This window comes from Sphaerodactylus townsendi, linkage group LG05, assembly GCF_021028975.2.
Source record: "Sphaerodactylus townsendi isolate TG3544 linkage group LG05, MPM_Stown_v2.3, whole genome shotgun sequence".
Lineage (NCBI taxonomy): Eukaryota > Metazoa > Chordata > Lepidosauria > Squamata > Sphaerodactylidae > Sphaerodactylus > Sphaerodactylus townsendi.
In genome coordinates this window covers 100,712,838-100,727,962 of record NC_059429.1, presented here as the reverse complement: position 1 = coordinate 100,727,962, position 15,125 = coordinate 100,712,838, and the positions used below count along the sequence as shown (strand labels likewise).

The 15,125-nt window shown below is 43.1% G+C and overlaps 1 protein-coding gene across 3 annotated transcripts in view; it reads right to left on the bottom strand.

The window, feature by feature from the left end:
* Positions 1-2,068: 2,068 nt before the first annotated feature.
* SOGA1 (suppressor of glucose, autophagy associated 1) overlaps positions 2,069-15,125 on the bottom strand; it is a 110,968-nt gene continuing 97,911 nt past the window's right edge. For all 3 annotated transcript variants that reach the window (XM_048496035.1, XM_048496036.1, XM_048496037.1), the window contains exon 15: positions 2,069-14,644. In XM_048496035.1, coding sequence (XP_048351992.1) covers positions 14,495-14,644 — 150 coding nt within the window. In that variant the 3' untranslated portion in view covers positions 2,069-14,494. The remainder of the gene's footprint in view (positions 14,645-15,125) is intronic.

Sequence of the window (15,125 nt, the reverse complement as noted above, 5' to 3'; positions counted from 1 at the left end):
TAACAGACTTCCCTCTGTGATACACCTCTGAAGATGTCAGCCACAGATGCAGGCAAAACGTTAGGAACAAGATCTACCAGACCACAGCCACACAGTCCGGAAAACCCACCAGAACCAGTTGAATCCGGCTGTGAAAGCCTTCAACAATACAAAATAAAAATGTAGGTAGAGTTCGGGCCTTTCCTCACTTCCCTTAAGCCCCGCGCTACTCGAGGAGAGTAGCGCGGGGTCCCTCGGCACTCTCCACTGAGAGGGGCGGCGACAGCACAGCCGCCCCGAAGCTGCTGCTGTCGCGCCCCTCAGCGCGCAGCATCCCAGGCGCTCTTCTCAACGGCGCCTTTTGATGGCTCTGCGCGGGGTCGTGGGGACGGCCGGGCGCGCGCCTGGGATGCTGCGCGCTGAGAGCAGCGCACGGCATAGAGGGGAAGGACAAAAGTGGGGAAAGGCCCTTCCTTCTGTTTTGACTGATGTTGGTTTAATGCATTTGAATCAGTGCTAAATATACACTTTATCTTGCCATTTCCTCTCTGTAACTTTGTTTCAAGGTTAGACTCACCAATTTGTAAACTGTTGAGGTATTCTGGAATGAAGGGGCTTTCCCTAGGGATACAAATCAGTGTTTTTCAATCTGTCATCTTCACACCCATGAAAAGCTCTGTACAAGTGTCCATTTCTTCTGTTTTAAAAAAGACATTCCATTCTGAATCTTTTAAGAAACACAGCAAAGGTTCATATAAATGATAAATCCTTATACCACCCTTGGAAGTAGTTTGGGTTTGCTGTTACTAGAGTCCAATGACCACAGAGCAGTCACGAAGAACCTTCCTCTGTTGTAAAGATGTGGTATAGTGGTGGAACTTTTAAAATGGGAATATTCTTATGGACCACCATTAGACGTAGAAGAGAAAACAATCTCCTTGGAGTGTTTGACCCAAACTGTTTTGTTATGTCTTTTCATGGAGACAGCTACAGCTGAATGTATATAAGTGTACAAAGTAGAATAGTAAAAAAAGAAAGAACCACAACAATTGTGCAACTTTTCATGTCTTCTCACTGATTGAATTTGAATAGTAGTGCAACATATCTGCACATAGTACTTTCGATTGTGTGTTCCTGCATTGTAGGGGGTTGGACTTGATGGCCCTTGGGGTCTCTTCCAACTCTATGATTCTATAACGAAAAGGGAGGATGGAGAGTGACAATAGCCTTGACACTCAAATTGTGAGCTTCAAATACCTTTGTGCAGTGCAACAGAATGAAGAAACCCAGCCAATTTGGTCTCTCACATGTTGCAGTACAGCAACACAAATCAAAACTACACTATGGCTATGTTAGTTGCTATATGTTATGCTGAAGCACATGGTGATCTATTTACAGGAATCAGCTGGTTATTCAGAAGCACATTACAGATTCCATGGTAAATAAATGGGTACATAACTAGTAATACCAATGTAATTGAGTGGTATGATATCACTTAGACATTTTGGGACATACAGATGAGCCACACACTAAAAATGAATGGCTATTGATTCACTCCCAACAGGAATTAGAACACTGATGATATTCCATGTGTTCTACATATACCGTGTTTCTCCAAAAATAAGACAGTGTCTTATATTTTTGCTCCCAAAGATGTGCTATGTCTTATTTTCAGGGGATGTCTTATTTTTCCACTCCACAGCTGCATGCTCTGGTGCTTCCAAACAAAAACTTTGCTACGTCTTACTTTTGGGGGATGTTTTATATTTAGCACTTCAGCAAAATCTCTACTACGTCTTATTCTCAGGGGATGTCTTATTTTCGGAGAAACATGGCACATCTTGTTTTCTAATACAAGTGGTTTTTTTCTTTTTGGACAGCAAGTCATGTTTGCTATATGATGACCCAGTGGGGTTTTTAAGGCAAGAAGTTCAGAGGTGGTTTGTCATAAGTGATATACAAATTCATAATTCCAGAACATTTCTTGAAGAACTGAAATTCTCCAGTGTAGTACAAGAATTAACTCGTTGGATCTGTTGTTTAAAACATCAGATCAGTGGGAGCTTAACAATGACGACACAGAGGCAGATTTTTAATAGAGATTATTTGTAATGGCTCTCTTAACAGACTTTTAGATTCTTGTTTTCTACAACAATTCTGTGTAAAAAGCCCCAGGACAATATACAAGAGTTTGAGAAAGTGGAGTAAAAAAACAACAACCCAGCCTGGGGGCACTGTGATTAGTTCCACTTGCTTTTTAATATAGGTAGTTACCCCAGGGAAATTTGACCAGACTGAACATTTTAACCTAAACACTTGAAAAAATAAAATACAATAAAATAAAAACCCTTTATTATAACACTAACAAGACATGGCCAAACCCAAAATAAATATTTACAGTCCTCTTAGCGAAGAAAGGCATTGACTGGGAACAAGGCTGCCAGATGGAGAATGTGCAACTCCACGTGGAACAGTTCATGTCTCGGGAATGCAGCAGGATGAATTTCAGGAATACAACAGTGAAGATGGTGGTGGGTGTTTTCCCATTGAAAGAAGAGCTGGAATATAAGTGGCACCCAGAACTTGGGCTCTTATGCCCACGTTCCAGCAAGAAAATCTGAGCCAATTTGGGAAGAAACTAGCAAGGCACTAGGCAATGTCTTTCCTCAAAGGAGAACAGTAGTCCCTATGGAGTCCTAATTGTGAACTGACAAAGGGTCTGTTCTTGTGCCACAAACAACCCCATGGTTTCCATAACTTTATTACAAAAGTAGTAAAACAATTAAAAAAAAATATTCTGAAAAACAACTAAGAAAGAATTGAGTCACAATTTTGTTTTGCATATGCACACTCTTCACATTTGCTGGGGCATGCATGCACAGTGGACTCAAGCATGCATCTCCAGCAGACCAAATAAAAAGAGAATCAACCCTAATTGACAGCACTATTTTGGGCATGTGGCTTTCTAAAGAGAAAAGGATGCCTGCCTCCTACACATAATAACTTGTAGAGGAATGCCAAGAATAACACTGCATTCTGTGTGAGGAAGATGATCTGAGAATGCCTCTCCCTTTGCACAGATTGTACAGCACAGCGCACCCGATATAAACAGCGTAGTGTTCTTATGATCTGGAATCAAGCAGTGAAGAACAGTAGACAGAGAAGCACAAACTGGAGGGGAGAAAGCGCAATCACTATTGGAAGACAATCTGAAATGAATGGAGAGGATGTATCCCAGTACACCTAAGGTTACATTCAGAGATGCAACCACATATCAGCATTGTGTGAGATCTCATACAGGAAGAAGAGCAAATCACAAAAGGTGACAGCCTCTTTGTATGTTTTCAGCAAACTGTGGAAGCAGCTGGAACCAGTGTCACAACTGAAGCAGCAATAACAAAATGATGGAGGAATAAGAAAAAGGGGGCCTCAGCAGTATACTTGTGAACAAGGCTTTAAAAAGACTGAGAGAACCATGTGGAACTTTGACAGTTAGGGAAGACCTCAAGATGGCAAAGCACAGAGGGAAACAAGAAGAGGCAGGAATTGTGAGCGCTGAAGAAGGATAGGAAACTGTGGAAGAAGCACATTGAGACTTAGTCAGGCCACAGAAAAAGCTAGAGATGTGCAGAACTATAAACAGTAAAACAGACAGAATAATGTGGGAACCATCTGCTGAAGAATGACTTAGAAGTGAGGCCAGATGAAAACAATATGATACATGATAAGGCTGGAGATGTACTTTGTCAAGCTATCTGATAGCAAAGAACTAAAAAGAGTGAAACCTTGCTTAGGACTGCACCATCAGCCAGGAGTTAGCAGACAGGAGAGCCAACCGATAGAGAAAGGCAGTGAGACAAGGACAACAGTACTCAGGGCAAAAAATGAAATGAGGAGCAGGATACTGTGCAATTGGCAAAAGCAGACAAAGATCAGAACAGGGAGACAGAAAAGCAAAAGTTTTGGGATGGGAAGTGAGAAAACAAGCAGGGATCAGATGCACCGAAGGAGCACATGGGACCTGCCTGGCAATTACCCATCTTCACTGGAGACTTTTCTCAGGCTACCTTCACATCTGCAGCTACTACTACGTGTAACTACTAGAGAGGGCCTTTTCTGTGGTGGTGGTGGTGGTGGTGATTGCAGAACTTCCTCCTAACTCAGATATGCCTGATGCGCATGCTAGCATCATTTAGATTCCAGATTCCTTTTTTTTTAACCTACGCTCTTAATGACATATGAAATACAAAGTTTTGTGGCTGGTTTTAATATTTTTTGTTTTTATTGGGTTGGACCCAACCACTCCTTTCTGCAAAGCATGGAACCTTCCTCCCACTGGAGCAAGCCCCCTTACCTAGCAGAAGGGAGTTGCTGAATCCAGCCCATTGGCTTGTTAGTTGTTTTGAGTGCTCTTAAAGTAGAAAAGCAGAGTAGAAATCTCTTCAATAAATAAAACACGGGAGACAGGTTATTATGTCTATGGCAGGAACCAAGGAATGGTTGAAGGAGACAAAGAATGTTCTGTCTGAGCATCTAAAGCAGTGGTTCTCAACCTTCCTAATCCCGTGACCCTTTAATACATTTCCTCATGTTGTGGTGACCCCCAACCCTAACATTTATCCATTTTACAGATAAAGAACACTGATGCAGAGAGTCTTAGGCGACTCCTGTGAAAGGGTCGTTCGACCCCCAGGTTGAGAACCAGTGATCTAATGCTATTAAGAAGTGGGATAGACCAAAAAAGGGGAAATAGAATGATTATGACAAGCTTCCAAGTAAACAAGTTGGTATTAAAGTGACAGACCTAATGTGGAATTACTCACAGGAACCAGAAATACATAGATGGAGGTGTGGAGTGGCAAACGTGCAAAAGGAAATGCTCAGGACCCAAGCAGAAGGAACAGCAAGACACAATATTGTGAATACATAGTACAGAACTAACCAAGAGGCATAGGAACAGGTTAGGAAATGACAGGTGAAAGAGATAAAAAGTAGGTATGGAGGGAATGATCCAGGGTGGAGAACAAGAGCTGGAAGATGGATGGAGCAATTTCAAAAGTAACATGGGGGAAAGCACTGAGAAGACAAGAGCCTACTGATGACTAGAAGGTGGTAATGGGGGAGAGAGTCAATCCAGGTTCAAGGGATGATAGATGGGAAGAATATCAGAGGTGTAAAATCAATGAAAACTGTTGATATGGCAAAGTAATAAATGGGAAATTATAAGTAATAATTGGAAAATTCAATCATCATATACATAACAAAGAGGCAAAATTATACTTCATATACAACTTTGCAGTAGACTAAATGCTGGGGAAATGTAACCTGTGTACCACAGCTTTGCTAGAAAATGAATGATGGAAAGATAACTAATTTTATACAGACCTCTTGAAATAACAGTGTGTGAACATATATGCTGTTGATGGGACAGGGAGGGGGGAGGTTGTTCTATAAACTTTAAAATGCTACAGCCTTCGCATGCTGCAGGCAATCTGCATGGAGAGAGAGGGCACAAGTGTCAGAGAATTATGGGGGAATTTTGCAGAAGTAGAACACAGTAACAAGAAAGCCCAAAAGAATCAAAATAACACAAAGCTGGAAACCAGTTCATACTGCTGAATTTTCTCCTGGAATGGTATAAACCAGTCAGCTGGCAACCAACCAGCTAACTACAGCCGGAAAAAGTGCAGCCACGGTTTTAAAAAGATGGATGACAGCCTAGTTCACATAGGCATATGCAACACGTGATGAAATACTGCTGAAAGCATGAACTGACTCCAGTAAAGAGCTCCTTTTGAGTGAGTGAAAGGCACTTTTGCATGAACAGGGGAGGGAATCTCAGGTTTCCATCTTCCAAGGTTCATCCTGCCAGCAGGAATAGCTGCAGATGAGGTGTAAAGGCAGGGGAAAAGGGGCAGGAAAGCTCTGTTGCACAACCAGAACTCTGTTCATTGCTGTCTGCACTTTCAGGTGATACAACAATTCTATCACTGGTATTCAACCTGTGATGTCTTCCACAGGACAGAACCATGCAAACTGCAAGAGCAAAACAAACAGATATACCTACTTGCAAGCCCCAAGTTGACACCAAGATCATCAAGTAATGAAAGCTCATGTGATGAATCAGCTTTAGACCATTCCTGTCCATATAGAGATTCAGCAACAAGAACTGGTGAAAAGATAGTAGGATGTTCATGGGGAGGAGGAACAGAAAACATTAAGGGAGAAAGGGAGATGGAATGGTCAGAGACAAATGAGGATTAAAGAACCAGAGGAAAAAGGGAAGCAACAGTAGAAAGTTAAAAGACAGGGGCCCGCAGAAGCATGGGAAAATAATGATAGGAAAACAGGTGGGAGACATGGGACACTTTATTTACTACTTCACAGGATAATTCTAACAATTACCAAATCATCTCGAAGAGATAAAGCTCTCCTTGGGGGACTATGGTCACCTGTTAGGGGCTCAGACTGGAGTTACTTCAGAATCCATTTGAAGTTTTATCTTTCTTGCAGCTCTGACCTCACCATCACTGCCTAAAGCAGAGATCTAAAATGTGAAGGTTGAAAGAGAAGTTCTCCTCAAATTCATGGGGTCTATTTCTCTAGTTCCCCTCACAGCTGGATTGCATTAAAAGACTCTGAAAATCAATTTATTAAAAGCAGAATAAGCTACTTTTGATGTGAAGCAACAAAGAAACACATGGGGCTGTTTGGAAAACACAAGAAATACAGAATGCGGGTTCAAGCAAGATCTTTCAGAGATCTGAAAAAGTATGATAAAGACTTGCAATATGCATGAGCAATTTTTAAAAATTCACTGCAGTATTGTTCCAAACAAATTTTTCAAGTGCTTCAAAAATCTCCAAAGTTGATTTGACTGGAGACCATAAAGGGACTGAAAAAATGATACATTTGTTCATTCCATGGCTTTATCACCCTATTTTCAAGTCTGTGGAAAAAAATGCATAGTCCCCGACTGTTATTTTTAGAGGTGCCACATACTGAATTCAGTGCATCAGTTCAAACATGAGAAACTATAATAAAAGTTCTCATGAGAAAGAAAATGACAATTCACTGCATCACAAAGAATACTTGAAAACTACCATTCCTCATTACATATCTGAAGATACCAGCCGCAGGTGCAGGCGAAACAACAGGAGAAAATGCTACTGGAACATACAACCCGGAAAACCCACAACACTCCTCATGAGTTTTTCATTTTCACATGGGAATTGTTTCATACAAATGAGCTCACTGTATGAAAAAAGAAAAGATTTTACTGCCTGAAGAAGGTAGACCAGTCTTCTGAGAAGTGAGAGGTGACCACTGCAAGCCTTTGTCAGCTGAAATGTCCTCTTACTTCTCCCTTGCTATAAGAAAGCCAGTGTCAGGGTCAAACTAGATGTTACAAGCCAATACCTGTAATAAAGTTCCCATATTTTTTCTTATTCTTAAGAAATGAATAAAAAGCAACCTGGGAAATCTGCAATTTTAAGTGGAGGAGCAGCAGGCGACAGGATGTTTTATGCTGTTCCTTGGTTGTTTTTCTGCCTCAAATCATCCCAGCTGTTTCCCCTCACATTATCCCAGATGTGTATGTGTAAATATTAAAAGACCTGCAAACAAGATGACAAAAGGAGAAAGGGGTAAGCGCCCTCCACGAGTACTGAAAACTGCAGCTTCCCGAAGTTCCCTCTCATTCAACATGGAACGCTGCTGTGGCTTCCACAATCTTGAAGAATTGGGCTGGTTTCACACTTGACACAGAGTCACTGTGTTGACATAAGGAGACATCAGGAGGAGAAAGAGGTGATAGACAGACATTCAGCCTGAACTGAATTACTTATCGAATTGTATGTCAGATCTTTTGGGCATGCCAATAAGGAAAGGAGTGGAAGTCCCAGGCCAAGTACAATTAGGGGACACACAACCTTCCTCAGAGACAAGGGGAAATAGGACACAATTGCCTAAGCCAGTTGTGCTGGCGGGAAGTTTAAGCAATTGAATTAGTTCATGTTTAAAATTGATCAAACCATTTTTAGAATGGCCTATCCTCTGGGGATGCTTGTGAACAGAGGCCAGTTTTTGCCAAAACTCTATTCTTCCAAGATTCAGAGCAGAGAGACAATAAAGAATGAAGTCGTCTATGCCTCAGGCTGTGTTGTCAAAGTAAATCCCAACTGTGGTGTTTGAGACATACTGGTAAGTGGTGCACTAGTGGCAAAGGGATGCCACAGGCAGACACTGGAGGACATCTTGCAGGAGATAACAAGGTTGCAATTTGCTAATGACAAAATGTCCCAGAATCTATAAATTCCATACTTAAAAACAAAAAAACCAGCACAGCTATTTACAGAGTAAGTCAAAATTTAAGAATATATAAATAATTAAAAGACATTGGTAAAAAAAATTGACCCAAAAAATCACAATCCAAAAAAGTAGAAGATTCTTTTCTTTTAAAAAAAGCCTCCAATGAAAATGCTAAAAAACATCCTAAAAAGGAAGTATTTACATCAGGAATTAGCAAGCACAATTAACCTCATATCCTACCCACCCCCTTTATACAAATTCATGCAAAGAGTAGAAAGGGGCTGCCCCAGAAAAGCCAGTCTAGCCTTGAGCTGGGGAGGTGGTCAGCTGCTGGTGCCTACTTTGCATTATGCTCTTCTATGTATGAGAACAGGCCTGCCTCTATAAGTGGAAAGACAGCAACAGACAGGCAGACAATAGGTCTGTTTTCCCAGCACAGTAAGGCGCTTGGTGGCGAGAGCTCAACCCCTTTGCTGCCAGTCTCTTGCCTGCTAGCAGTAACTGAAGAACTCACACAGTGGGATGCAGACTGAGAACAAGGCCACAGATGTGATATTTGCATGGATCTCACTGCTCTGCCAAAGAAAACAGCTCAGTCGCATAGGCTTGGGGTCAACAGTGTACTGAGCTGTAATGCTAAGGCTGTGCTTAGTAGGTTTAGCTTGGGAGTTCACAGACCTGAAGGCGGAGACCCAATACTCTTGAGTCCCACATTGAGGATCTATTTCAGGGCATGAGGCTTGCTGCACTCTACAGCAGACTTCATTCCCAACACTTTTAGCCCTATCCTTACACACCCTCTGTGTATTATTGCCATTTTGACTTGCAGTACGTATGGAGAATGGTTTCCTATATTATTTTAAGCATGCTCACTTGAAGGAGCAAAACATGCCACAAGCTCCCGATTCCCAGCAGTTAAAGTAACACCTGACAGGGGATGCAGGAGGCATTTCTGCTTCTGCAATTAAGTGCAATTGAAGTAACACAGGAATGAACTCTTAAGAGAATCCTAGAGCCATTAACAGGTGCCTGGTTGCCTTTCCCTTCCCTCTGCCAAGCTTCTTCATTACACGTGTATCTGAATAACTACTGGCATCTACGCCAAGAAATGCTGGTTTTACGCTAAAGGCATTAAGTAATGTTGCTTGTAGAGTTGAAGTCTCCCCAGTCTAAAAAAATGTTACTAGTTATTAATTGGGCCAGTTGCTTTCCCTCTAGAATGGACTCAGTTGCCTGCTACAAGCCAGGAACTTATCCACAGGTTGCAACACAAGGACAATCCCAACAGCTGCTGCACACCTGCAGTTCCACTACACAAGAGGTATTTTTATTTCAACTAATTATCTGGCGCATCCTCTCTCTGTTCTTACAGTTAGAGAACATCATTACTCAAAGTGATTCCTTTGTAACAGCAAATGGATTGAAAACTGTGTTGGTTTCTCTACCCCTTCGTCTGTGCTCAATGTAGCCTGTTAATGAATCAACATATGAAGAGAAAGGGGAGGGGGGGGATAGTGCATTCTAAAGATACAGCAAATAAACTCACTAGATTGATTAGCTTTAGGGACCATCCCAGATTGTTCTGTAAAATGTTCTATATGTCTAGCCATTAGATACAGGGAGAGTTCTGTGAATCCACTTTTTACCATGTAGAGTTGCAATGGCCAGGATTGGGACACCTCCTGTCCTTGTTTCGTACATTGTGTTTGTAAACTGAGTCAGTGACAATCTGGATCCAAAAGCCATGATGCACAAATCTACCAAAATTCTCCATGCCTGTTTTGTCTTCTTTACCTTGCAATCCTGTGCACAATTACTTTGGACTAAGTGTGACTGAATTCACAGGAACTAAGTATGCAAAGGATAAGTCATCCCTGTTAGAATTGGCCACATGGGCATTTCACCACAAATAGGCTGAAAATGGACATGCACTTCAGCTCCAGAAAAAGGAAGGCTGCAGTAAGTGCCTGTCAATCAATGAGGGGGAAAAACCCATCCGAAGGGCAAACACTAGAACACACACAGATGTATCCATGGGAGTCCCAGAGGAACCATCCATCCCTCAACCACAACAGCATGAATGGCTTTGGTCAGGAATTAAAAATCAACGAGACAGTGATTTTTCATTCTTTGTCAATACTGATTTGTAAAGAAATGACAGCTGGTCAGTGCAGAAGATACAGGGGAAAAGCCAAGGCAGACTTGCACTAATGCTCATGTCTTGCTTGCAAGTCCAGCACCAGAAACATCCCCAGTGGGGGAGAAGGATTCTCATGCAGACTCCAATTTGGATCCACCAGAGAGATTTTGCTCACAGAGCCCAACTTTCTCCTCTTTCCAACTCAAGTTAGCAGGCAGGAGTGAATCCTTCCACCCACAGAAATGCTTCAGTGGATCCAAGCCTCTCTCTCATACAGATATACATCATAGTTCTTGATACATAACCGAAACTATGCTCTGGGCACAAGACAGGGCAGGCACCTCCTCATACAGTTTCCCAGAGCAGAACTACAGCTTAATTCTCCCTGAGGGTTTTCTTTGATCAGGTAAAGCCAATGTGAGTAGGTGAATGCAAGGGGTAAGGAGAGACTCCCTCCCCCTTTTTTTGTTCACAATCACTTCTTCCGTGGTGGCTTTTCTCCCTGAAAAAGACAAGGGGCCAAAATCTTTGATCTGTCAGGGAGAAAAGCAGCTGGGGGGCATGCCAGTGCACCAGGTAACATTAAGCCACCCACCTTTGCTTTAACTGATACCAGAAAGTCCTCAGGGGAAAAAGAACAATGGAATTATACCACACAAGCAACTCCACTCCTTCGGTTTTATTATTATGGTTGGAGTGGCAATAATTGTTCAAAGCTCAGTTTACTTTTAATTGGTGTGAAACAAAACAGAACAATTCTCTTTAAAATGTCCAGGGCTGCAAATATAGTTTGAAATTAGTTTCCAACCATGAAGGCAGGAAACGTGTGAAAAGTGCCGTCAAGTCACAGCCAACTTATGGCAACCCCAACAAAGGCTTTTAAAGACAAGTGAGAAGCTGAGGTGGTGTGCCATTGCCTGTCTCTACAGAGTCTTCCTTGGTGGTCTCCCTTCTAAGAACTGACCCTGCTTAGCTTCTGAGATGTGATGAAATTGAGCTACACCCAAAGACAGGGAATACAGGTTCAATAGTGAATAGACAGAAGGGTAGGGAACTCCAGTGAGATCTGTGAGGTAGGTAGGTCTGAGTAGGATTTCTAGGCAGGACCCAAAGATTAAGGGTAGAAAATATTGGGAGTATTCTTTACCAGAACAGAGGGAGAGGCTTGGATCAATTGCTTGTCTCCACAATTAGGAGAAGCAAGATAAATTAGGCAAATAAGGAAATGAGTTCAGCATGATGTAGACATTCAGCTGCAAAATTTGGCTAAGCTTGGTGGAAAATTTAGAGACTTTATTTTAATCACAAAGGCTTGGATCTAACGATGTGCAAGCAGAAACATGAACAGGCTTGGCGCAGTCCTGCTTGCTCAAGGTCTTGTGCAATGCCCAGCACTTCCTGCCCTATAGATTAGAGTGCCCAGAAATCTGCTGCAGAACCCCAGTCACTCCATGGCAGCATTATGGTTTGCCCTTCTGTCATGGATCAGCCAAGTTCTAGTACAGGTATCCTGAAGAAATTTCGCTTTGATACTGTCCCAGGAGTGATCTATACATATGTTCTAAAAGGATGCTCTCCTCCTTCAGCATTCCCACTTCGAAATGTACTCTCTTAAAAGCTTTTAACCTGTGGAAAGCTAGAGCATCAGGAAGAAGTGTTGCAGCATTGCCTTCTCCATGACATTAATCTTCTATATGCAGGGAGTTCTGTTTGCATTTCTAACATGGAGAAACTTTTGAAGTTGTGATGCCCAGGCTGCATTCTGAAATGGTATAGCCTCAGGAGGAGGGCATGCTTTCTTTCTCTTTAGGGAGATTCTTCCAAGGAAGCTATTCCTTAGTCCACCTTGCTCTTTGTATGGTGGCAGAACTGTAAACAGTGGCACGCATCCAATCAGCTGAAAACTTCCTGGTGTGGAAGTTTCTCATGTTCCAGCTCCATTGCAGCCTATTAATCCCCTTTGAAATTTTGTTTCTGGGCATCAGCAGACCCTCAGTAGTGGCACAGGGGCAAAGTGAGGGTTTGCAGTGGAAGGGGAAGGGTGAAAATCACATTTCTCCTTTTCCGCAAAACAAAATATCATTCCACCAGAGGAACTGCATAGGTGGATAGATACCAACACGGTAGCCTATGACAGGGGTGGCCAACCTATGGCACTCCAGATGTTCATGGACTACAATTCCCATCAGCCCCTGGCAGGATGGCCAATTGGCCATGCTGGCAGGAGTTGATGGGAATTGCAGTCCACGCACATTTGGAGTGCCATAAGTTGGGCACCCTGGCCTATGATATCTCACTAGATGACACCTCTAGGACACGGACACTGCCCTACCTTTTCAGATCATAATCCTGTACACGCACAGTGTTCTAGCAGGTGAAACATTAAAAGATCCCAAATAACAAATCCGTTAGTGGGGTCAGCAAAACTCCCACCAATAATTCATCAGCAAAACAAGGAGGAACTGCGAGTCTGTTGCAGCTGTGAGAATTGCCCATGAGAACAGGTGATGCCACACACTGATCAAGGAAACATAGATTTCCATTTCTTTGGCCTGGGTGAAGGTTAATTCACATGAACTAATTAGCATCAAACAGCATGTAAATTGACTGCTTTCCATAACAAATTTGAGAAGGTGGCACAGAAAAAAAAACCTGCTATGAGATGTGAAGTTCCCAGGAATTTGGAATGTTTGGCACCTCTTCATGTCTGGAAATGTGGCACCTTCTCTATTCTCTGTTCCCAACCAAGTGAATTTTCACACTGTTGGGTCTGTCCTTGCCATTTCTCCCTTAAAGTTAATAATTCTTTGAGGCCAGCTTGATCACAAAGCTTCTCAAACATTATTTTTAAAAAGAGGTGTATGATTTTCTTTGGGAACAGTGACATCTTCCCTTGGTGAAGGCAAGGTGGAAATGAGGTTGGTTTTAGAGACACAGAAATACTTTACATACCCCTTTTTGTGACCTCTCTGGACTCGACCACACCCAGACCAGCCAACCAGGGAAGCAGAGGTGGATCATATAAAGGAGATGTTTTGATCTATAGAAATCATCTGTCTAAAGAGGACAGACTGGCTCTACTGACGCACTTCAGTAACCACAGGGTGTCTGATGCACAGCGATAGGTAGGAAGGCAACAGAAGCCATCTCTGCATTGTTGTTACTTGCCGACCAGATAAAAACATGATAGTGCAATGCTGCATCCTCACTTTATCAAGAACAGACATGGAAGCTGATATCACCCCTACCCAATTGCAGTGCAGGCTGAATGGATGGCACCGTGCAGACACTACTGGCTCAGCAAACTCGAGAAAAACTATCCATGCAAACATGGCCATAGAAGAACCGGCACATTTCCAGCCTACTTGTGCACAATCCAACACCCAAGAGCAGTGATGTTACTGTGGCTTCCCCCCACTCCCCCTTAGCTAAGATATCAAAATAAACCCTCCCCATCCCACATTTTCCTCTATATAACACAAGAGCCTCATTCTGTGGGGATTCTTTTATCATACAGCTGTTCTCAGGAAACTTCTAAAAGAGAAGAGCCCTCAAAACCAGTTCTGCACTGTTTGTAAAGAACTGTTTCCCCTTCCTTTAGACCAAGGCAGCTTCTTTGATGCTTTCCAAAATACTCTTGGCCCCTCTCACTGATGCCTGTTTCATGGGAAAGGGAATGAATCTCCTCAAACTGGTGACCACGGGAGAAAGCTGCCACACTCAATACCACATATGCCCACTGTGTGCCATAGAAACGGCACAGAGTGTTTCATTAAACTCCAGCAATGCCCCTCTCCTGTAGAGTGTGGCTGAAGGTTTTCCAGGAACACAAAACCACCCCATCCCAGCAAAACTCCCACTCTGTCCCCTGGCTCTATAGCACAGCTTCTGTGTTCACAAGAACCCCTGCTAAGGACAGACAGGAGCTGTGCGTTACTGCTCTGAGCATCTAAGGGTGGAGCCCCTCAGGATCTCTGCTGTGGCTGGTCCTCGAGTTGCCAAAGGGACCGGCAGGTTCAGGGAGGAGTTGCTCTTCCATCAGCACAGCAGCCAGCACAGCCCCTTTCACTCACTCAGCGGCCCTGCCCTCTCCTCCGCCCGGCTGCTGTCACTGGGGTGCAACTTGCACTTGGAAGGAGAGTGGCGGACAGCTGAGCGCGAGGGCCGAGCAAAACAAGAGGTCAGCGACTGGGAGCTGCAGTCACAGGCAACATCCTGCAAAGAGAAGGGAAAAGTGGCACAGTGAAAAGGGATGGTTTGCAGAGGAAAGACACTAACAGAGATCTGGTGTTGGGTGGGAATCAGTTCCCCATGCAAAACCCACCTCCATCCCTAGGTGTCCTTGAGACAAGCCTTCAAACCTCACCCACCCCATGGCAATATGGAGCAACTATTGAGGCCTACCTCACAGGAATGTTACACTGAGGGGATTCACTTTGAACCTGTATGGAGTAAATGCTAAAAAATAACAACAACCACTTTTATGGTTGCTTTGCAGAGGAAGGCAATGGCCAACCACCTATGTTTGTCTCTTGTCAAAAAAGCTCTCTTGGGGTCCATAAGTTAGCTGTGATGACAGCACTTTCTACAGTCACCCCCACCACCACTGGTACTGGGGCATAGTAAGCATGACTTCCAAATTAAGGTTTAAGATCCAGTCTGTTTTATATTTACCTGCTTTATTTATACCCCACCA